Here is a 25,353-nt window from a genome sequence, read left to right on the forward strand (position 1 = left end):
TGGTTTGTCATTTGTATTTCCCTTTTAAATTTTAAAACCTCAGCCAGTTTCTTTTGTAGATCCAAGGAAACATCCTTTTCTAAGTCATTCTCTTGGCCTGTCAGTTGTAAATCTACTTTTGATACCATCTCTATCTTGTCAGATAAATTTTTTTCTATCATTTCTTCAATAACATCTTTTGGACATAGTCTATCCATGGAAGCAGGCATCATTACTGACATTGTTGATATTGTGGCTATTTTCTGATTCCATTCTTCAAGTCACCTTCAGTATTTTTATAACATTTTGCAACATTTTATAGGTTTGTGTATCTTTCCTTCACCTAAAATCTTTAGTCCCCTCTAGTGTCCAGTTTTTGAAATCATAAAATTGCTTTTCTTTGTTATGTCTTGTAAAAACCAAAGCAGGATCTATTTCTCTTGAAAACCTGTTTGTTCTTTATAATTAATTCTGAACTCTGATTGTAAGTTTCAATATTCCAATTTTATCTGGACCCTTGGTCTGTTTAAAAGTTTCTAAGATCAAAATCTTATTTAGCTTTATGTTGCTTATTTCAGATTTTTAAAATTCTTAAGCTTATGATTATAATTTTATTTCATTCAGGATTGAAGGCAGACTCACCCAGCATTTTCAGACTTTTTGTCCAAAGTCTCTAATAGCTTAGAAGTAATTAATGAGCAATTTCCAAAAGTGATTAGAAAACAAGGTTTTTGAACTTAGTGTCCTTTAAAAGTCTCTGTTGCGGTTGCAAGCAAGACTGATCCCAGTGCTCAAAGCCATGGAAAACCACTGTCCCACAGTCTCCTTGTGGGAGCAGCCGTCTGGAGCACATATGGGTGATCTCCCATCCCTCAAGGAACTTATCTGCTCACCAGTTCCTTGGTATTTGCTGTGGCCATCAGCTCTTTTGCAGAGCCGTCTTCAGCTCACCATACCCTGGAAGTCCCCTTCTTTTTACTTTTAACACATCTGAAGAAGCCCTTTTTGAAGGTCTTAGCATCCTTCAACAACCTCAACTTGATCTTTCCTTATTTTTCCTAACACTACCTGTCTTCCCTAGTGGCCTGTCCTTTCCACTTCCTACATGTGCCCTTTTTCATTTCAGATCTTTACTACCCTTTTTGTGAAACACATTGTGTTTATACCCCTCCCCCCAAGCCCTTTTATTAGAATTGTTTGGAATTAAGCTTTCAGTAACTCTTTTAAGGAACTCCCATCCCCTTTGATCTACTTTTCCTGTTAGCTTCTCCTGCCATCAAATTCTAATACTGTAATTGCTTTAAATTTATTAGCTGTTTTTCTAAATGTGACTACACTCAGGTTTAATTTTATGTAAATCAAGAACCTGATTATGACATTCAAGAATACATTGCACCTAATGTGTTCCTGCTAGTTCCATTTCCTGACCTAAATTTTCCCTATTGGTTAGCATAAAGTCAAGGGTAGCTGACTCACTTATATTTTCCTATACCTTCTGAAGGACAGAGCTCAGCAAGACTAGCAAGGCCTTTCACTGATCTAGTAAATCTTCATTGTCTTGCATGAACTGAAATTGGGCCACCAAGAACCATTACAAGCTTGTGCCTGCTTATTTTCAGATAGAACATACACTTTCCAGAGGTACTGCAGACCATGACTGCAGACTTCTGTATGTTGATCTTCATTTTTCTTACTATGGTATCCATTGTGGAAGAACACAATTACCATGAGGTAAATTGATTTATGCCTGTATTCATTTTCAGGCATGTTACCTGGGAGATAATTAGGTTTTGTTCTTTTTCTATAGCAAAAAGCCTGCTTCTTGACTGATTAAAAATAGCATTAAAAACAAAGTTGTTTAGATGCAATTTCAGCAAGTAACAACATGGTCAATATGATTTCAAGACTTTCTGATTGTGGTTCTTTTTTAGATTCAGTAATACCATGCTAAAAATAAGAATGTGACACAGTGACATTTCTGTAGCAGCCCATGAACAGACAGCATTTTGAATGTAAATGAGGGTTCCTGAAGAAGTTAGAATCCTTTTCCCTCCATCTGCACTGGATAATATGCACTTTGAATATCTATGAGGTGATCACTCTAAATCATAAATTCACTTATTGTTAAATGCAAACGTATTTGTTTATATTATTACTCTCTACCTATTTGTTTTTACTGTATGCAAGTTAAAAACCTTGATTTCTAGCTGTGAATTTAGGAAATTACAGACACTAAGAAGTCTGCAAAAAGTATTGGGAGCTAATAGATCTCTGCTAATTTGTATTGCCTGCATGTACTTAACATAATTTAGATACAATCTGAAGGAATAATTACATTTGGGGTGGTTGAGCTTGTAATTGTCATACTAAAGCAAATTAATATAAAACAATAATTTTTGAAGACATTTCATACAAATAGGATTTTAATTATACATAAAATGGAATTTAGCTATTTAAAAAACTAAACTGCCTGGTTCAAATTTGTAACTACCTCACAGAAACAACAGTATAATCCTATACATGTTTACTCAAAGCTTATTTGAACTGAATAGGGCTTTTTCCCCTTCAAGTGGGAAAAGCACATATGGTTAAAATCTTCTAGGGAGTTTTCTTGATTTGGCAAAATCCATGTTTGAGATCTTCTGAATCAGTCTATACATTTAAAAGTTAGTAACAAAGCAGCAGTTTGCTTGCGCTAATATATTTCTGCCAGCTTTAACAGGGTTCCTTTCAGAAGTCTGTATTCAACACATTATCTCGACAGCAAGTGAGGTAACCCTAGCATATGCACAGCCTACACCTTGGCAAGTTTACCCCAGAATTTGAGTAGTATTTAGTCCTGATTAGTGGGACTTAGTGGGATTAGTGGGTCAAGCATGCAGTCCTCATTTTTTACAAATTGAACCCAAAATGTATGAGTCCTAACTTATTCTTAAAGATATTTGAGAGTATGCCAGGATTCTCACATTTTGTGGTCAATTTGCATGACCAACTTGCCACATGGGAAGGTTTTCTGATACAGTTGGCCAGTCAATAGCACAAACATGAAAACATATTTTTTTGCTACACATTCTAATGCAGACTAAAATTTTTATGCAAGTTGGCATATTTGCAATTTCATTTATTTAGTAAGCTTATGTGTATTATGACTTGGGGCAGTTTACACGAAGTCAATAAAACTATAAAGTATAGTTAAAATCAAATAATGACCATTTATCTTTTTTCTAATCATGTTACCACATTTACCAACAAACTATTATGTTTATGTAACACAGTGAGACCCATGTGAAGTCCAGAAACATCTTTTGGGGAAAAAAAAGCTTGCAGATTACATGCCAACCTTCCTGTCACAGGGGCTTCTTGTGGAATCATAGGATTTGACTCAGTGAAATGACTCCTTTTAGTTTTCCATTTATTAAGAAAATGCATCAAAGTTAATGGCTTGTTAGTTTTGTTTTCCCTAGTCTAGCTCTGCAAGCAAAGGTTAAAATTAGTAATTATTCCAGTGCTCACTTCTTGATAACAATGCCACTTGACTTTTTAAATTGCCTTGCAGAAAGAACTTTTTTCCTTTACTACTGAATATATTAGATTTCTCTATGTATGTTTGCAAGCTATCATGTTGCTTTAACAGGTATGTACTCATAGCTGTTTCTAATCCTATTTATACCCTATTTTAGAAATAAGGAAGGGCATAACATACTGGCAGCATTCCTTCTGTCAGACTGGCCCAACCTTCCTCCCTTGGGTCTGGCTGGTAGAATGTCTCATCTTTCTATATCTTCAATCTCTGAGGGATCATTTGTATCGAGAAGAAAAAGCCCCATGGTGCATCCTCCTCTTTGGGTCTTCAGTTGAGTCTTCTCCTGTCCTTAGAGCGAAGAACCATGCTGAGATGGTAGCTTGAGTCTCTAGTGTTTATTGTCCTACTCTACTAGACAGAAAATCCTGCCAAACTGAAAGGCCGTGGGAAACCTTCACAGATAAACCCAAGAATCAAGGTGGGTCTGCTCTGAGTTTCTTCAAAGGAAAGTTCAAAGCCTCTAAACTACATGTGTTTTTCCCCCTGGATAGGCCCACTCCTTCTCACCATCAGTACTCATGACATCCCCTGGGTCTTCCCCAACTACTCTCTTAAGCAATCTATGTATGTGACCTTGAATTAACAAAAGTAACACTGCCCAGTCCAATTTAAGTTTACCAGCCAGTATTGCTCTTTATTAAAATAACAATGAACAACCACTTGTGTCTAGATCTATCTTAGGTTGTACCAGCCATTATACCTCCTCCATTGAAACTCTCCTCCTAATTCTTCCTGCTGTTTTCTAAGACTCCACCTCTGATGCCAGCCCAATAGCTTCCTCCTATGGCAACATCTTCCTATGAGAAACAAAACTAAATCAGCCCCTAATCTCAGCTTCTTTTATCAAAAACCTATTACAAAAACTTTGGATGTCTGTGACAATACATGGACAGTCAGCAGGAAGCCATGGCTGAATGCAGGCTGTTATTTTTTTAAAAACATATAAAATACTTTTGTTGCAAAATATGGATTTAAAATTGCTGCATAAAATGAGTAATATGTAACAAGCATAGAATGTATAAACATTGCTCAGAGTTTTTAATTGTCTCTTTGTCAAAAATGTCATTCTCAAACCAAGTTCATATAGAAATGGTTGTAGATGGGAAGTTGGAGATACCAAAACCATTAGAAGTACTCTTAAAAGTTTTAAATACAACTTTAAAACATATTTTATAGTTTTTAAATTTCAATTAACTTTTAGCAAAATTACTGCAAAATGGAATGTACGTATGTGCGTATCAATAAAAAAACTGGATAAAAAAAGGATAGTTTTACAGACAGCATGATGTTGCATTTATCTTCATTTGTTTTTAACTGAATAATCATTACAGACACACCAATGACCAACATTATCCTTTTAGTCATGGCCAACTCCAAGTTTAAAAATTGCCTATGCAAAGTGCCTTCTGGTAGCTCCTCTTTCCCTTGTTCCCCGACATGCTGGATGCATCCACTATATTTTTCCACTGTGCACTAGATTGTTATAGTAGAAGCTTTCTTAAAAATCCAGATGGTGCCTAGATTTAACCAACTGGTTCTGCTCAGAGGAATGGACTGGAATCTTCAGACAGGTGCTTACTGATGCAGCGGCTGATGCTGGCCCAAAGGCTTGCCCTGTAGCACCCTGTATAAGAAAATGATCTATAACTCACTGCGTATAATTGATTCTAGGCATGTCTTTGTCCATAAGTAGATAACTTAGATTGAATCCTTCCAATTCCACATTAATGTATATAGTTTTAAAAGCAATATTCTAATCTTCTTGCTTTTATATATTAGTACAAATTTAATTTTACAAGATATTAATACAATATGATAACAATGTTTTTCTTCCTTTGTACTTCGTGAATGAGTCAAGAAAGATATACTGATAGAAATGATAGAAAGAGTCCTGTATTTAATTCTTAGTGGATTCACATTACTTAAAACTGAATCAACTAAAGCCACCTCATATCAAGCACACAGGATACTTATCAGTGATATTAACAAGTATAATAGTTTGAGATATCTGAAACTAAAACCAAAAATATAATTCGTTTGCAACTTTATGAGCATTCTGAAGAAATACTGAAGTAACCGATTGCTCAGAAGACCCATTCATTCTATGGAATACAAAACAGAAATAACATTTTTATTACAAAGCTTTTTTAAAAAAAAATCACATCAATTTATGAACTGTTTGCAAGGTTTGCTAAGCTGTGTTTTATGCTATGTTGATTAAAGAAATGAGGAATAAAGTTTTAGAGTAAAATAACTATTTGATGTAAAAAATAAATAATTTTGTAAAAACATCAAAATGAAGAGAGGCATGGTGACATCAGCATATTCCATGCTGAAGATACTGGTTCCTGGGAAGTTTTCCCAAACTTTATAGGACTTTTTGAATCATTCTGCTGAGGATGGAGAAAGAGGAAAAAGAAACCATCTGCCCTTGAAGCTCCAATACCACCAGCCACAAAAAGGGGGGTTTACCATCTATCTACAGAAGATCATTGGGAGCAGACTTCTAACAACGGGAACCCAAACCTTTCTATTCCTCGGCTTTATCCCAAATTACAGTAAATCTAGTCAGTAAAGCTATTCATTTCCATGTATTGCAAATCAATGGACAGAAACTCTGATGGTGGGAGAAAGATCCCAGCAAAATACTATTTACATCCTTCCAGCATCAGCAGGGCTTTAGATATGACAGATCCTCCCCCTTTGATTCACGTGGCTTTATGAACCATCCTTACCCCGTAGTCAGAAGGCACAAAGGCTTTTGCAGAGGTGATAATTTAATTTAGTTTATTTTAATAGAGGAAGAACAATGCCTCAATTGAATGTTTTTGTGAAGGCAAGCTGCATAAACATGCATATATTTACTAAGGAAAATATACAGTAATTATCTTTTCCCTTCACATAAATAGATGGACAATCCTGGCTGGGAATTTTAGTCTCAACACATCTGGAGGGCATCAGATTAGAGCACACACATCTTATGAACAGAGGAGCAGTTCTGAAGCAGCTAAGAGTATTGAATTAAAAATGCTACAGCACATGCTTAGGCACTGTGTGCAAAGTGCAGCACATGAGTTTGAGTAGTAACAGTTTTAATGTATGCCATTAAAACAGGTGATTCAAATGAAGATTTTTTTTTCCTTTGAAAAACTTGTTCTCAAAAATTTTAGATAGGAAGATGGGAGGCTTGCAGGGGGAAAAATGAAACAGAGTAGAAAGGTGGAACGGAGCCTATATAAGATTAAAATAATAAACAGAGTACAACCAAAAGCAGTTTAAAATAAAGCTTTACAAAATTATTCATCTGATAACAGTGTTATTTTTTAAAAATTGATCTTCAAACCTGAGGTAACTTTTTATCTTTTTCACTAACAACATATACAAAGCAGTTCTAATCTGCAGCCAAAGAGGTGCTTTTTGAAGAACCAGAGGCCACATAATCCAAACCTTATGTATAGTATCATATTAGCTGTGAAAATAAGATTTTGAAGATGACTCCAGAAAGAGCTGGTAACTGAAACGTTCAGTACAAAACTCTCTTCCATTTATTGGGCTTAGAAGAAGTCCATAGCAGTTGGTCTCTTCTTAGCTGGAGTTATAAGGGACTTCTTTATTTGAGGGGTTTCTGTCAAAGAGCTAGAGGAGGACTTCAGGACCCCATGGGGTGGTTTCTGCTCAGGATTGAAAGCTACCCGGGAGACTCCCTCTGGACTGACCAAGATACTTTTGTCTGTCTTCTTAAATTCTGTCAAGCAACAGATTAGAAAGAAAAACATTACGAGTCTTGTGTTATCCTGTTGCGAGGATGTAAAATATTTCTTTGTAAGTGAAGGGAGAAACACTGCACCCTTCTAATGGATGCTTTCTTCATAAGCAGAAGGCTGTCAGAATGCAAAGATTCTGAGTCCCCCTTTTGGGGGGAAGATAGGTGGTGATAGAAATTTGAATGATAAAATAAATAAAGATGTATGTATTTTAAACCAATGTTTAAAATTATTTTTAATGTCTAAATTATTTTTCATGCTACTTGAAAATAGTTGGGGGTCTCAGCAGACCAAAGTAATCCTTTTTAAAGCTTCTATCAAAATACATGTATAACTCCCATTTCAATAACACTGGTGTTTATATAATAATCCAAATGAAGAAAAGTCCTTAGCCAGCAAAACTCTTTTACATTCAGTTTATTGCACGAGTGACATAACAACACAGGCCTTTCAAGCAAGCAAGAAAGTGACTTACCAGCAGTCATATTCTTATTCAATCCAAAGGTAACCTTTTTGGAGCTGGAAGGTTGTAGCTTGCTTAACTAAAAGACAGATATAGTTGTTTTCCTGGGCCAATTAAACCTTTACTACTTAAAATATTTTTCATCACCCTTATTAGAATATTGAACCAAATCACAATAGTTACAAAGCATCACCAATATACACCATCATCCAATTTGCCAATGTGCTGCAAGTGGCTAGTTGGCTCACAGATAAGTTTGCAAAAGCCATTCTAAAACAGTGAGTTTGCAGAATTGCGTATTTAGTCTCACAGTTGAGACTAAACAGACAATCTTTGGAGAACAAGGGCTCCTATTCAGTGATTCATCACAATTCTATCTTGGAAAATACCATTGTTTAAAAGGGAATCAAACTATTATTCTAAACGTTCTTGAGACATAAAGCTATACAAAGGTTATTATACCTGCATGGCAGTAATGCTCCCTTTAGCTTTTCTAAAGAAGCTTGGCTTTGGTAATCCTGTCTTTTCAAACTTCACAAAATCATTCTCCACCTTTGCCTTTGTTTTCTTCATTGGAAGGGCAATGCCACCAGTTTTCTGCAAGAAGAAAAAGAACAGAGTCAGGAAGTATGCATAATATTTGCATCAATAATACAAATAGCACTGTATGCAATGTTTACGTTCATCTGTTTAGAATTATTCCATCCCCCCCCTTTTTTTGTACAGTAACAGCACAAATTAAACACCAAGTTGAGAGGTAGAATTATAAATCCATTGCTAACTGCATGTATGCCTTTTCATGAGAACCAGTGCTAAGAAATAACATGGATAGTCTCTTTCAGGGAAGTTACAGAATACAAGAGAAATATTTTGAAACGAGCAAAGCTATATTCTTTGATGTAATTTCCAAATAAAATGATTTACTTTTAAGGGCATGCAAAATTTGTTCAATTTAAAATGTGACCTTTAAAAATTGTTCCTTATTTCTCTAACTATTCACAAGCAAAACTTGCTTAACATCAATGTTTTAGATGAAAGTCTTAAATATTAGCCCTGATAAGAAATAAATGGGGGGGCATACACAAAGGTCCCATTCTCAACTTCCCTAAATGTTTGGTCTCCTCTTGAGACTTTTGTACATACCAGGTGAAGATTGCAGGGGATATTTAAGAGTGTTCACCTAAATGGACAGACTTGTGTGCTACCTAGTTTTTGCATGTTTTCTTTCTTTTAGCTTTCATGTGGTTCAGAAGCATGCCTTAGTAGGGCTGATGTTAGGCTACAGCTTTTATAACAATTTTCCCTTTCAAATGGCCAACTAATTAGCCTACCATGTAGAATTTTAAATGAAAATTAAGTTGTGAAATTACAGCATTAAATTACTGATGCTGTTTTATCATTAACCAACTGCACTAGAGTAAGAATGTTCTCTTTTCCATTTCAGAAAATGGATTAAGAAATTTGGAAAATGATTTAGTTTGAAAAACAGAACAGGGTTTATCCACCTACTTTGTTCTTCCTCTTCTTGTTTTCAAGTTCATTTCTTTCTGTAGATTTTGGGACTTCCTTGATTTTTCTTTGCATTTTCAAGCCAATTACTTTCTGCTTGGAACATGTAATCCTCACCAAATTCCCCAACTTTCTTTTCCTCTTCAACTTGACTTTCTGGAGTACAGTAGGTTCTGACTGTGCAAGGCATTTTTTCCCTGGCAGTTTAACGTTCTCTTCAGAAAAAAACTTTCCAGTGATTTCTGATGTTTTTTTCTTCATAATTTTATCAGTGTGACCTCCTGTAGTACAGTAACCAGGGTCCTCTTTGCTGCCATTATTGTTCTGTCCATTCTGATACACTACTTTTGGTAGGCTGTCATTTTTTTGGGGGGGATGTTTCTTTATGCCATTGACTAAACATGTCAATGACTGCAAGGATGAATCATCCCTGAGTCCTTCAGTGGGAATCACCGTAGAAGCAAATTCATTGGCCTCTGTACTTAAAGACTTGTGTCGTTTCCTGGTATTTGAGGATTCCTTGCCTGGGTTTGGCACTTTGGATTCAACACTGACTGGTCTGTTCTCATTATTTCTAGCAGCTGTGCAAGCACCGGCTGTCTGACTGGACTTTCTCTTTCTCTTCTTCTTCTTTTGCAGTCCTGTGTTGGCCTCTTCTTCCTCACTATCATTCTTTTGGGTTTGACTGTTGTCTGTCAAGAGAAATTAAATGATACTAAGTTGAATAGCACCTCTCATGAGAGAAGTTGGTAAGACAACTCTAATTTTAAATGAAGAAAAAATATGTCTCTGAAAAACCCATAATTAATCCTGCCATTAATTCTCACATATGCATTTTCAGTTGCTTTGTTTTAGCCATTTGGGGAGAAATGGAAAAGCTGAGAAAGAGAAGCCATTGATTTGATCCTATCATAGCAACTGTTATGCTTTTATTACAGAATATTTTTGTTAGCAAGGCTCTTGGCAGCTGTGGATGATTATGATTATTATAATGGCTGGCTTTCACATCAGAACTCTTTATACTTATGGAAAAGCCCCAAGCCTACCCACACAGCTCTGTTGCTTCCAGTCAATACTTCCAGTCCATCAGCAAAACCCATTTCTGTTGTCCTCTGAGGGCACTCTGTTACAACAGTTAAATTTAATATGAACTACTGTTATTGACAATAAAGTTATTACTGACTGCTTGTTACTAAGTCATACTTAGTTCAATAGGTTTTCCTCCCATGAAACTGATTACGTTCAGTCTAAATTAGCAGATTATATGAAATGCCTGTTTTATGCATAAAGCTGAACCATAATGTGATTTATTTTTGGTTTAGTGTAGTTGGCAGACCCACTCATTATGGCTTAGTGTTATGTACAAACCAGATCTCCACGGCTAGTTTAACAAACTGTAATTAAAAATAACTGCTTAGTGTGATAAGCAAACACAAGATAGACATGTGTTCTTTTTCTACCTTTTTTCCCCAGCTGAGCTTTATCTAACGGTTTGCCAGATTTTCTTTTCAATTTCCTCCTGCTGAAGGTATCATCATCCTCATCTGTAGAAACATCTTCAGGGAAATCATCTTGAGGGAAGCTCCCTGAAAAGAACATCAGAATGAGAACTGCCACAAGCCAGATATTCTTGAGAAGATTCTTCACCCACATTAACATCAATTCTTTTTTTTTAAAACTTCTGCATGTATTCTATGGTAATCTTTTACTAGCAAATAGAGCATTTATTAAATAAGAAAGCAAGGAATCAAACTGAAATCAGTGGCAGGAAAGCAGGGTCCCAGGCTTAATTGCAAAGAGCCTCATATCAGTTAAGAGTCCTGGAACAGTTTGCAGTTTATTTAAGCAACCATTATCAACACTAACATTTTAGAAGTCATAGTTAATATTGACATATACTTATTTTTTTATCTTTAAAAGTTTAAGTTATCTAAATCATCAGAATGTTAATACCCTCTAGTCAACACTATGTAAATATCACTGTACCCAAATAATATAATATACTACTTGTGTTTTATAATAATACAATAAAACAATAGACTGCTGGAACAGCAGTTGTCCATCTTACAGAAGCCTGATGGGCAGGGAAGAATGGAGGGAAAAGTAGCTGGCCTCATATACTGTATTTTTGGCACTGAATCCACCAATTGGTATGTGGCTTTCCACAGAGAGGGAAAAAGGTTCTCACACCTGCTGTAAAGAGTACCATAATCTGATTTAGGTGATGACGTTTTCATGTAAGCCCAGGTACCAGCATGTTGCCTGAACTTGAAAGAAGCTAGGAAAGGTCAGACAGTTTGTGTATGATTGGGAGACCACCAGGAAATCCTACAGCTATAGAGTTGTCTGGGAATTCCAAAACCATCTCAGAAGAACGAAATGGCAAATACTTCCATACTGTTCCCAAGATCATTATATGGATATGACAACAAAGCCATCAGAATTAGAAAACAACTCAGACACTTTCACCTTTGCCTTAAGCTTTGTTGTGGAAAACAATTACTATTCCTTCAAAGGGCCACAAATCTAACACTACTGTACATTTTCTATTCCTGTTACGCTTTTTTTAAGGCTCGAACAAAAGGATGAAGTCTTACCTTCTGCAAGATCTTGAAACCTGGAAAGAGAAGTGAAAAGAAATTACATTGTTTTACTCATTTGCAAACTTTCTGTAACAGAAGATATTGTATTTATTGGTGTGAAAAAATGAGATAAAAAGGAATGGACTTAAGTGTAAGGAAAAAAAGAGTGCCCAGGGAAATCATCATCAGAATTTCAAGCAACATACTTTTTAACCATTTTGTAGAGGCGCTTTCTGTTAAAAGCAGGCGTGTTTTTTCTGCTGCCCAACTCAAAGATTGTGTCGGCGATTGCTTTATAATCAAACTGTCAAAGAAAGAAAAGCAACTTAGATCAGCTTTTAAAAAATCATTTAACCCAAAGATGCTCAAACTTTAGTATCATAACACCATTCTTTTCTTTGTTTAGTTACCATCCAGAACATGTACCTTTTCTCCACTAGTCCAAATCCACTCAAATTCCTACCAGGTCCCTTCACCACATGCTTGAATCTACAACAGTTAGGCCACCTCTTTTAAAAATCACCATAAGATATAAAGGTGCAGTTCAGGAAGACTTCAGCCTTCACTGTTTATGAGGCAATACATGCCACATTGCTCAAATGGCATTGATGTTCCTCAGAACTTGAAGTGCAACTTATAGTTGCCAACCCCCTGCCCCCCAATACTGAATTTTATCAGTTCTACAGGGAAAAAAAGACCCCTAGTAGCCGCTTAATTTTCAGGTGTTGAAAAGAAAGTAGCCAGTGCAGCTTATGAGCGTTATATCAGAAGTTTTCAAACCCTGCATCAGCCTTCCCCAACCTAGTAACCTACAGATATGCTGAACCACAACTCCCATAATTCTCAACTAGTAGTACTTGCTAAAGGTGAAGCCTACCTGAAGAACAGGTCCAATGTTAGCATCTGTATCTTCTAAAACGTTACCATGTGCCTCTGAACTTGGAGAGAGTTTGTTTGAAAAGCCCCTGTCTACATTATAAAGAAAAAAACAAAGAGAAAAATGAGGTGTCAAAAACAGAATGGATGATCCTACCCACTTTCCTCCCACTGACTCTTTGTTTCATTCTTGCTCATCATGGGAAAAACGTTTCCTGCTTTTATAGGAGTTCATTTAACCAATGAAGCTGAATAATCCCAAGAAAATTATTGGATCATTGATCTAGTAATAACGTCCTGCTACTTGTCACTGTATGACCCCATCTGTTAGAGGACCTTTAGAGACCATCTGAAGAACATATAGTTTGAGGAAATAAGGGGAAGTCCTGATACACGAGAAGAAAATCTCTCCTTTAACACTGCACCCCTCGCGCACCCCCTTTCATCTGGATCGGGGCAGTCTTCAAAGACTGCTGCACCCTGGTGCTCTTCTGGGACTTCTTCCCAGGCAATTGAGCTTCTGTTGATTGAGCTTCTGTCATGGGATGAGTGACAAATGATTGTAACAACGCCTCACACTCAAATGCCAAAACTTGCATCATTTTATTGTACACAGTCCAGAGTCACGTTGTGTGAGATGGGTGGCCATATAAATTTGACAAATAAATAGATAAACAAACAAAGATAGCCTTTAAGTAGCGTTTTCAGCAGAGATACCACACCTGAAGTCAGTGTTGAGAGCTGGAGGAAGTAAAAGAGAACACAGTCTTTAAAAAATGCCGGACAGAGGCTTGCTAGAAGGCAAAGCAAAACTTTAAATTCTGCTTAGAAAACAAATGGGTGTCAGGACATACCTCTTTAGAAAAATAGATTCCTCTAGGTTTCCATTCCCTTCTAAAAGAACTGGTGCCTTTTAGATTCACAGAAGTTTCTGTATGGTGCTAAAAGGAAGCTCTCTGCAGAAGACACTGTAATAATTTTTCTAGAGTTTTGCAAAATAAGCATCGGAGAGACCAGATCCTTACCTATGGCCATTTCTTTATCTTCTTCATCACTCCATTTTTCGTCTTCTGATGAACTGTCAACACCTCTGCCGGGTTCTAGTTCTTTCATTAAATCTTCTATGGCAAATGGGGACTGATCCACAATGGTTTCAAAGATACCACAGATTATGGCTTGTAGCATAAGATGACTGAACAGTGAAAAGATCGGTGGGGGAAAAATATTAAGGCATGTGGTTAATGGATCTTCTTTGTATCCTAATTCATAAACAAGTTCTGAGTCATTCAGAAAAAAAGGAAGGAAAAACAGACAATCACATGAATCCAATCCAATATTTTCTCTAATTTTCTGATATGTGTGCAGGAGGATCATGAACAAGCATTTCTATAATTGCTACAAAGAAATGGATGTGATTACTATAGTTACGCATACTTTTATTTTCAAGTATGTTTGAAAACAACCCCTATATTTGTCTCATAGTGAGCATGCTGCTGTCCCTTCACAGTAGCCTTTGCTTTTGTTCTGCACCACCATTCAGGCTTTTATTTGCTATTTCTAAAAACACAGAAGGTTAATATAAATATTAAGTCAAGATCTGAACATACTCCTTGGTCTTGGCAATGATTTTGCAGAATGGTTCAATAAACTTGATATTCTGGTCTGCTGTGAGCTGCAAAGATAAAATACAAAAATTAGTTCAACATAATCTTGATCAATCTGTTCTAAAATCATTACCCAAAATCTGATTATCGAGCTACCAGAAACTGAAATAACTTATTACAGCAGAAAAAAGAAGAAATGAGAAAAAGCAGTTTATTTGGGAATGATTACATAACCAACTGAAATGCTTTCAGAATTTTGAGCAGTTCTTAATCTGTTCAATAGTTATTTCTGCATTTACTGGTATTGATATAATCAGTAGTACAATGATTTTGTACTGTTTCTAATGTAAAGTGTTCAAAACCAGAAAAGATGGAAAAGACATCACTATCACCATCACTCCTTGCACAACTGCAGTTTATTCTATATATATTTCTATATGTATTTCTATATATATTTAGATATATATATATGTGTGTGTGTGTGTGTGTAGTTTATTCTAAATATATATAGAATAAACTGCAGTCCAGCATTTTTTAAAGACTGTGTTCTCTTTTACTTCTTCCATCAGAAAGCACTTTCTGTACTGTTTAGATATTTTCTAGTCTACTTCTGGACATACTAAAATTAAAGTTTTAGTACACTGTTGTTTTATTTGTGCATCAGATCTTATTTAAGGTGACTTGTGGATCGAATATTATTTTTAGGCCTTGATAATATTTTTATGTTTGTATTTGTAGGCTACTTTATGAGATTTATTGTGATAACAGGCTGAGAATCTATCAAATAGTTTCTTACAGATTACCAGTAAAGAGGGAAAATATTGATTATTCATAAGATTCATAAGATGCCCTAAAATAAGTTAAATTGTGTAGTTCTATAATACACATATAATATACATTTTAAAGATTACCGTATATAACCACAGATAAGCCAACCCTTGAAATTTCAACCAAAATGCTGCATAGTATTACAGTCATGGAAATCAGGGCACTGTTGTTCACAAAATAAAATAAATTGAGCTTTAGATCATTACACAGTAAAAACATGACACCACTGATTTCAACATATTTTATAAAGAAGTTTGATGTAAATGTAATAATCTTCCCCTAACCTGGTGCTTTCCAGATGTATTTGACTACAGCTCTTATTACTTCCAGCTGGCATTTGCCAGACTAACTGGGGATGGTAAAATGGATATACAGTATATATATGGAGGGTCCCAGCTTGGGGAAGCCCGAATTCCATGTAAGTACAATTTGCTTCTGACCTCTTTAGCTCCAACTTTAGCCAGTTCTTCCAGATAAATATCAATGAAATGCAATTTAATACCAATGGGAGCATGGCTGTCTGGGTGCATAACTTCCGTCATTAATGTGTTCAGAAACGGTTGGATTAAACTGGAAAGAAATATATATAAAAAATATATGTAAGTGCATAGCCCATTCAGCTGCATTACATCATATGATCTTTTGTCAGAACCAAGAGAGAGCTCAATATTTCCCACCTAAATACATCTGGCAAAGCATGGACCAGATGGTTTCATTTCCATTTAATATAGGAACAAGAACAGAGAAGTGCACATGCCTGCCATTGCAACAGGGTCCAAATTCCTTACCAATATCCACTTTTAGAATACCTGATTTTAATACTTCATTTTAAAAAAGCGCCCCCACACCTTGTATCAGTTTCACTGAGTAGGATCTGTAATTAAAATTGGAGAGCTACCATATTTTACAAAAATACGCAGCTGTTCATTTTAATGGCACAATTAATGCAACTTCCCAGCTTGGTTTCTGTTTCGTGTCTTCCCTGATATAGAAGGACAGGTGTCCTAACAGTCAGGAATCACGCTGAGACGAGGAATAGGTCTCTAGTGTTTATTGCTGCTACATAAGACAGAAAATCCTAACAAACTGAAGAAGCGTGGGAAAAACCCAGACAGATAAACCCCAAAAGTTAAGGCGGGTCTGATCTGTGTGTCTTTGGATGGCTGCTTAACCCCTCAGTACTACGCATGCGTTTTCCGCCCTGGATAGAGGCCCCCTCCTGCTCGCCATCAGTACTCATGACAACAGGCTAAGAGTAATGGGAGGACTTAGAGCCGCGTGGATCAGATGAAATCAAATCCGTTAGCAGATGGTTGATGCTCATAGTACACTCCGTTAAAAGAAACATCATGTAGACTTTTTGCCCCAAAAGAAGCTGCCATTGGCTTGCACTGAACGATCAAGCAAAGTATGCCAAAAGTTATTCTTCCACAGCAGTGTGGAAGTTTAATATTTCCAGAGTAAGCTGCTGTCCTGTGTTCACTTATCCAATGAAAATAACATGTCTTCCCTTTAAGTAAGCAGGCAGGCACGACTGCACTGCTGGGGCCCCAGCAAAAGGAAGAAATGTTTATAGACTTCAGTGGGCTGTCATACAAAGGGAGCGCCCACACAGTTCTGGTATTAACAAAAGCTCTTAATTTACATACAGTAGGTTTCATATCCTATATGATCAGACATGTGGAATATATAGAGCGAAGCTCAAAGTTTAACAGCGATGAACTGATTTAAATAAAGGCAATTTAAATTAGTAAGAAAAAAAAAGGAATTTAAAAAGCAAGTGAATTTAACATGCCTACAAACCTTTTATCACAGGTTTTTAAAACAACAGTGCAAATCAAACCACTAAGCCACTTTTATTTATAAAACAACTTTTATTTTCAGTTATTTCAATTCTGCAACAATGAGGTTTGCCTCTCTTTATTGTATTATACCTCTTTGTCGAAAGTGTTTTTTTCCTCTTTCATAATGTTACACACAAAGAAAGGCAACATTTTCACACTCCCCAAACCAGTGGGAAATCATACTTCTATCATTTGTGTCTGGGACTACAGAGGCCAAGAGAAAAAACCTAAGGGAGCAACTCCCTATCCCAGGCACAAATGATGTTTTCTTATGACCAAAAGTGATAGTCTGAAATGGCAAGTATGGGAGTAAATGAATCTACCCAAAGTTACTAATTCCAGAGTTCCTTCTTTTTGCTTTGCTATACCTTAACTCTGCCTTACCTTCACAAAAATAAAATAGTGAAGGAAAGTAAAACGCTCATAATTACCAGCACTTTATTCAAAAGTCCATAATTTTTATTTTATTTATTTATCATATTTTTATCACCACCTGTCTCCCCCACATAATCACTGGGTTAACTAGAATAATATATTTTTAATAGATGCAATGCTGTGTTTGGTAGCTAAGCATATAATTATTCGTATCACAGAAATCAATATGAGTTAAATACAAAAATTTGAGTTAAATACACAATGGTTTGAGTTAACTACCCAATACTAGTTATACAGTATTATACAATAATACTGTTCCGGCTTACATACAAATTCAACTTAAGGACAGACCTTGGAACAGAACTCATCCTTAACCTGGAGACTATCTGTTCACCTATCTACCATGCTATGGTCTGGTTTACAAATCCTGTTACACCATAAAACATGACCTACAAACACAATGGTGAGTTCCTATATAGTGATAAGGTCAAAAGCATACAAGCCTGGCACAATGTGAAATCAGATACATATAAACAACAGGTATGGCCTACCTTTCATTCCATTCATTTCTTTTCAGAACTTCAAAGGACTGCCTCAGCATCATGCGGATCAACTAGGTTAGAAAAAAAGATGTATCCCATTTTTTTCAAATCATGGGAAAATTGTCATTAAGTTTATAGGAGAGCCCTTAATGTATTGAAAGAACATGAATAACATAGAGAACTCTGTGCACATTTTAGGCTAGGTTTTACCTCTCATGGAGGAACTGTATGTTCACATGTTAGCATGAATTTACGACCCAATGCTGTGTGGGCTAAATGCACAGAAGTGTTTCTGAGTGGGATAAGGGACTTGGTTGTGGTCCCTAAATGGCAGAAGTGGAAAAACCTAGTCTGATGTCTTGTTCATTCACTGAATACAGCGCAGCGTTTTTACAGTGGGAAAGGGTGTATAGATGTGAGGCATGATATGGAAGGAACACAAGCCATTCTAATTTAATCTGTTATTTGTGGCTGGACTCTCAAATCATGATATGGGTTCTGAACTGTGGTGAGTGCTAATGCTGATTAGGCATTATACAGTATGGAAATTAATTTTTAATTCTTACAGTACCATCATCCAACCAGGTGCTAAGCTGGCTAAGGATTATGGAAGTTGAGGTATAGCATAATTTGAGGGCTCCTGACTGCATGTTCCATTTTATAACAACCACATAATCAATTTTTGATAGTTTTAAAAAGTTTTAAAAGGACTTAGTAGATGTAATCAGGAAAACTAAGCTGAAGTGCATTACAACTGTTTCCTTCTATAAATACCATGAAAATCTATGAAACTGACCAGGCCAGTTTTCCCAAATCTGGTACCTTCCAGATACATTGGGCTATAATTCCTATCATCTCCAACAAGTACAGCTACTGGGCAGTTATGTGAACTTTTGCAGTTCTTAACTAATATAGATCAGATTGAGCATTTGTTTAGGAAACAATAAAATACCCATCAGCATAACTTTGGTAAATAACTTGTTATTTACAAAATAATAAGCCTGTAATAATCCTTTATTGTATTACAGTACTCTGAAATAGATATTAAAGAATAAATGAAGACATGGATTAAGAATATACATGAACATCCACGGAAGATCATTTTGACATCTATGTATCACATTTCTAGAGATTTAAAATTAGAATTCAACAAACATTATTCGTATCTCCTGGATACCTATGGGAGTTAGTAGGAAGAAACTGGTGGCTTCATTAAGTAAGTAAACCTCATAATGGTCTTAGAACAGGCAGCTTCAGCTAACTGTTGGGAGATGAAATACTTAAAATGCAACATCATTCATATGATGTGGTCAAATACTAATATTAATTTGATTTGGGAAAACTTCTTAGTTTTTGAAGCTTATGTTCTTTCAAATGATAGGTCAAAACTGGAAACATACAAAAGTGCAGTGGAAATGGATATTGTTTGCTTATATGATTACAAAACAAAAACAAAAACCAGGTGCTAGAGAAGATCAGTCATTCCCTATCAATTAAATACAGGTAGTCCTCAGGTTACAATGTCAATTGGGACTGGGATTGCTGTCGCTAAGTGATGTGGTTGTTAAGGCATGATGTCATGTGACCACATCACTTAGCGACGGGAATCCTGGCAGCCCTAGTTGTAACCCCAGGACTGCACAGGTTGTTAAGCAGTACGAGTTAGGAGTCCTAGGCAAGGAGTACAGGGAAATGTACGGGTGCTGCGAGCAGGTACTAGGGAGCATGGATAGGCCAGCGAGGGTGGCGTGCGTGCGTTAGGGAATGCAGATGGGCCAGCGAGAGTTGGGGGCAGGCGCTAGGGAGTGTGGGTGGGCTGGCAGGGGTGGGTGTGCATACATGAGGGAGTGCGGGCAGGTGCTATGAAGTACCTTCCCTGCCAGCTTCCCCATTGACTTTGCCTATGGGAAGCTGGCAGGTAAGGTAGGAAATGGCAATCATGTGACCGCAGCTGAGTGCCTAAGCACCCAAATGCAATCGTGTGACTGTGCTGCGATAGCCACAACTTTGTGGACCAATCATATGCCCCCCTTCATTCAGTGCCATGGTAATTTTGAATGGTCACTGAACGAATGGTCGTAACTCGAGGACTACCTGTAATGGTTTAAATAACTCATGTCTCTTTCTGTATCTGAACAAGCATTTAAGACCTCGGAATCCAATTTGAAGGATTATTTAAATTTGAACTGTATATGCTGGCTTACATAATTAACTAAAAACCCAGAACACTTCCTTGCCAGCAATCAACACCCAGATATGCGAAGATTAACACCAGGATTAACACCAGATGAACAATCAAACAGCACAATATACCCTAATCAAGGAACTATTAACTCAGTCAATCAACCAAGCAGCAAACAACAGTCCAATCAAGGAACTCCCAAGGAAAGAACACCCCCCCCACCAACACAAGCGGGGCAAACCACTGTATATAAACAGAGAGCAAACCCCACTCCCTTTTCCACTAAAGATGTTGCCTAGCCTGGCAATGAAATGTCTGCAAGAAAAAAACAAGGCTCAGGGAGCACCAAGGACTCCACAGAATTAGGAACAAGCAGTAGCTTTTCCAAGGGTGATTGTATTGCATAGATATACAGTATGTAAGATTAATTTTGTTTTTTATATATAGTAATAAAGATTTTTTTTAAAAAATATCAGTAAAGTTACATTAATTTTATATGTAGTGTATATTAATTATTCAAATAACTAAAAGAAACTGAAAGGAAATACTGGATTAAGATTACTAACTTGTGTTTACTGTGATTTACAAGTTATTTTCAAACAAATTTGCACTTTTGCTTAGGAAGGTTTTTTCTAAGAATATGAACATATGGCAATAGCACACATTTCCCTTACATTATTAAAATGGGAAAATGATGGCATTGAAAATAAAAGTTAATTTGTTATATTACAAATCCCATTTCTGAAAGTGAAACTTTTGTTGTGGAATATATCCCTTGACATTTTCCATGCCTGCTCTTTTTCAAGGAACTGCCTTTAAAAAGGGAAAAAGAATTTAACTTTACCATGTAAAATTTATCTAGCCGCAACTGGTCTAATCCGTTCCATTCACGATTCATGGTTTGCCAGAAAGTCTGAATGAACAAGTGTCCTGTTTTGGGATAATAGGTATAATGTTTAAGTTCCATATTAGTTACTCTACTTTTTTTTTTTTTTTTTTTACAAATAGTTCTTCTCCAATATTTTCCGTCACTTTTCATAAATGACAGAAAAACTGATCTTTAAGACTCCCAGCAGCAGACACACCAAGGGAAGTGAAGCCCTGGTTATCTATAGTCTGCTTCAAGGTAGAAGTGGAGACCTTTCCTTTTATCTTGAAGTCTTAGGGCTGATCTACCTGAGCTGAAATCTTGGGATGGATAGTGCCAAAGCTGAGAGTGGGCAAAGCCACCTTTTTCTCATTGTCTTTTCTTGCCACCTGTTCTCACAGAACTGTACTGCATTAAACCAAAGGCCTATCCAGACTAATATCCCACCCCCCGCAGCAGACAACCAGATTCCCATTGGTAATTAAGCAAGGAGGGGGAGAATAAAGTGCAACAGCACCATCCTATCCTTATTTCCTAGCAACTTGTATTCAGAGATGCATTGTCTCTCATAGTGGCAGCAATATAAAGTTGTTATGACTTGCAGCAATTGATAATTTTGCCTAAAATTATCTAAACCTCTTCTAAAACCATCCAAATTTGGGGCTTATTGCTACCTCTTTCCAGACTATAAAGCTATAAAGAATTTAAATTCTGTTACGGTTTAACCCTTCATATTATTACTAATATGCAGGCCTTCAGTAAATACCAGCTTGCTGTACTCTCCTCTGGAATGATATGTGCTAGAAATATGATTGCTGCTGTTGCTGTTTAAGGAATCTGATATATCTCCAGGAAATAAACATCTGGCTCCAAAATCTGACTGTTCCTTGCACTGTTCCTATATGCGCAATGCAAAGCCTTAGCTACAAGCTCCTGAGTATAAAGGGAAGAAAAATGAAGAGACTTACGAGTATCCATATTCTCGATTAAATGGATTAGCTGTGATATATTATTTGACAACTCCTCCTGGAAATTTAGAGTTTTGTTTAGTATGCAATGTCACAAAAGTAGATTCCTATCAGTATTCAGAAAATGCCCCCCCCCCTCAGAGAGCTGACATCAGTCTCAGACCTTCCCTAAATATAGAAAACTGATGATTGGCATAATATAAGGACCAATATAATTTGATCTTGATTAAGCTCCTCTGTCATAGTTAAACATAAAGGCACCCTGACACTGAAGATAGAAGAAGCACTCATAGCTGTGTACAGAGGTTTCTTAGACACAACAGCCTCATATGCGATCATAAGACTCTTAAATTATAATTCTGTGGACAAGCCTTGAGTTACAGTTTGTATTTCACATTTCAGTATACCAGAGTATTAATATACCAGAATGGTTAATTACTTTAAAAGCTGATAATCAGTATAGAATTGATAAACAATTCATTATTCTGCAGCAAATATGAGGACATCCACCAGTTAATTTCTGAGTAAAGTCAGAGAATAACCCCTAAAAATAAAAACAAAAATGAATGTAATGGCTTAAATTTATTAACCATGCATTTAATGGTTCAACTGTAGAGGGCCTTCCCAAATTTGTGCTAGCTATGTTGGCTGGGATGATAAGAGCTGCTGCCTAAATAAAACTGAAAAATATCAGGTTGGGAAAAACTGACATAAGCTCGGCATGTCTTAACACAAATACCATCTCAGGTATGAATTCACTGTCTTGGCATAAAGAATTCTGTCTATTTCCACTCATTCCTGAAGAGGTAAAATGAAAATTTTGGGACAATAGTCAAAATACCTATTATTGAGCCCATCAATATTATTGCTGCCTGGAATTCCAAGGAGTAGGTGGCATATAATGCAGGTAAATTATTATGAATGCCACTGAATACCTGCTTTCCTTACACCTATAAATAACTAACCAGATAAGCATATATATTATATAGTATACTAATACTGGATTTAATATAGCTGCATTAAGATAGCTGTAAAATTTTAAACAAAAAGATTTTATAAAGCAACTAAAATTCTTGCTTCCCACTGGTTTCAACAACAACAACAACAACAACAACAATAATAATAATAATATATAGCATAGCTTTAAAAGTAAATTCCATGACCATGTATTTAAAAAAAAACTCAGAAATCCTAAACTGGGAATAATGAAGAGGACCCCAGTAATTACTGACCAGTATCAATACCTGGAAAATGTCAGAACAGATAATAAAGCAGGCTATTTATATGCATTGTGACTGCTAACAGTCAGCGTGGCTTTGTTAAAAAGAGGTCATGTGAGACAAATCTTTCTTTGACAACTATTTTAGTGGACAAGGGGAACGCTGTGGATATAACATACAATCTAGTTTAATTTCAGCAAAACTTTTGACAAGACTCCATATGACATTCTCATCAAAAGCTGTTGAAATATGGTTTGGGTGATACAACTGGCTGGCTAAATGCAGTCAGAGTGTATTACTGGCTCTACATTGAGTTGAAGAGAAGTGATTGGTGGGGTCCTGCAGAGATCTGCCCCACCAATATACCCCAGTATATTCAATATTTTTATTAATGACCTGAATAATGGGATTAATGGGCTGTTTAACAGGTTTTCACAAAATAACACAAAATTGGGAGATCTGACAAAAACCCAGAATGACAGAATGAAACTGCAAGATAATCTGGAGAGGTTGGAGAATGAGAGGAACATGATATCCTTCAACAGGAAGTAATGTAAAATATTACATTTGGTAAGAAAAAAAAATATAAGGCACACACTGAATTGACAACAAACTATGAGCCGGTAGGGCAAAGCAATTGCTAGAAGCAATGACACAGTTCTGGGCTGCATCAGAAGAAATACTTCTGATATAGTCTACAATATATGCAGACTTCAAAGATGTGTGAAGTCCTTATTCTCCTCTACTTTGCACTGGTGACACCATGCCTGGAGTACTGTGTATGATTCTAGGCACCTTATTTCTAAAAGGATATTGACAGGTTAGAACAGGTTCAGAGAAGGGCAACAAAAGTGATACAGGGACTTGAGGACATGCCCTATGAGGACAGGCTGAAGGAACCTGGGATGTTCAGCCTGGAGAAAAGAAGACTGAGAAGAGACATGACATCAAGGTTCAGATAGATAAAAGGCTAAGTTTTCCATTCCACAGGAATTAGGATCAATAATGGATATAAGTTGCAGCTCTTCTGTTTAAATATAAGGGAAATTTTCCTGCCAGCAAGATCTGTACTGGATGTACAATGGCACAGTTAATCTATGGGGGTTGAGGGTCCATCTCTAAGGCTTTCAAAAAGCTGGACAGTCATGTCTCATGGATGGTTTAACTTTACTTAGCTTCCCTGTACATTTAAGAGGGTTTGACTAGATCAGGAATTCTTAAGCTTTTTGTGCCATGGACCCCTCTGAGAGTTTGGTGAAACCTATGGACATCAATTATGCTCAAGTACAGTTATCAAAATATTAAAAATAACAAATATATAATATAGTAATATATATGAAAATAAAGTTGTATTTTTTTCCCATCTAAGTTCACAGACACCATGAAACCTATGCATGGACCCTCAAAGGATTTGTGGACCTGTCAGTTAAGAACTTCTGGATTAGATGATCCTTGTGGTCCTTTCCAACTCCATAATTCTACAACATACCTGCAAGAGAGGTTTATCCTGCATCCACATACAGTAAAATAGTCCTTTCCATATTTTTAACAATTCTTCTTGACTGAAGCAACCTAAAGCACAAAAGGAAACCATTATTAAAGGAAATAAATTGAAACTTGCCCTGCCACTGCTTATATGACAGAAAATTCACAATTAGCCAAGAATTATGTATGATTAACTGCAATCATACAAATATCCCTTGTCAGAAAATACACACTTATAGCCTATGCAAGATTAAGTGCAATCGTACAAATATCCATTTGTCATATATTACCCGTTAAAATATACCAGGTATGTCACTTGTTATTCATATATACATCATCCTAATGCCCGTTTTTTGCTCATATCGCTTCAGAGAGAGTCCCTCCCGTGCCCATCTATAACAAGCACGTGTATTTTCGTCTTTATCGCTGGCCTGGCACGATATTTTGTCCCACGTGCTTCTTCCAAACCTTACCCTCTAGACTCCGGGTCCTGAGCGTGATGTAGCCACGTAGCTTTTTCAGCGCCCGATCCCGAATCCGTTTCTCGTTCGAGGCCAACCTCTGAGCAAACTGGATCTCAGGAGGCTGCACGGTAGAGACGACAGCAGCAGGAGCCATCGTCGTCTAATGACCACGTCCTTCCTTCGGAACAGGACGCGCCGCTCGGCTAGGCTGAATCCA

At 36.6% G+C, this 25,353-nt stretch overlaps 1 protein-coding gene across 1 annotated transcript; it reads right to left on the reverse strand.

Moving 5' to 3' along the window:
* Positions 1–4,581: 4,581 nt before the first annotated feature.
* Positions 4,582–25,353, reverse strand: RRP1B (ribosomal RNA processing 1B). The gene is made up of 16 exons (XM_063305282.1): positions 25,146–25,353; positions 24,677–24,759; positions 21,968–22,025; positions 20,976–21,061; positions 17,959–18,020; positions 15,629–15,758; positions 14,364–14,428; positions 13,782–13,948; positions 12,758–12,849; positions 12,087–12,184; positions 11,896–11,915; positions 10,759–10,884; positions 9,299–9,990; positions 8,252–8,386; positions 7,802–7,868; positions 4,582–7,307 (listed from the first exon to the last, which is right to left on the reverse strand). Exons 1-16 carry the CDS (start codon positions 25,288–25,290, stop codon positions 7,117–7,119), a joined length of 2,217 nt encoding a protein of 738 aa, XP_063161352.1. The 5' UTR covers positions 25,291–25,353; the 3' UTR covers positions 4,582–7,116.

This window comes from Candoia aspera, chromosome 5 (assembly GCF_035149785.1).
Source record: "Candoia aspera isolate rCanAsp1 chromosome 5, rCanAsp1.hap2, whole genome shotgun sequence".
NCBI classification, from domain to species: domain Eukaryota; kingdom Metazoa; phylum Chordata; class Lepidosauria; order Squamata; family Boidae; genus Candoia; species Candoia aspera.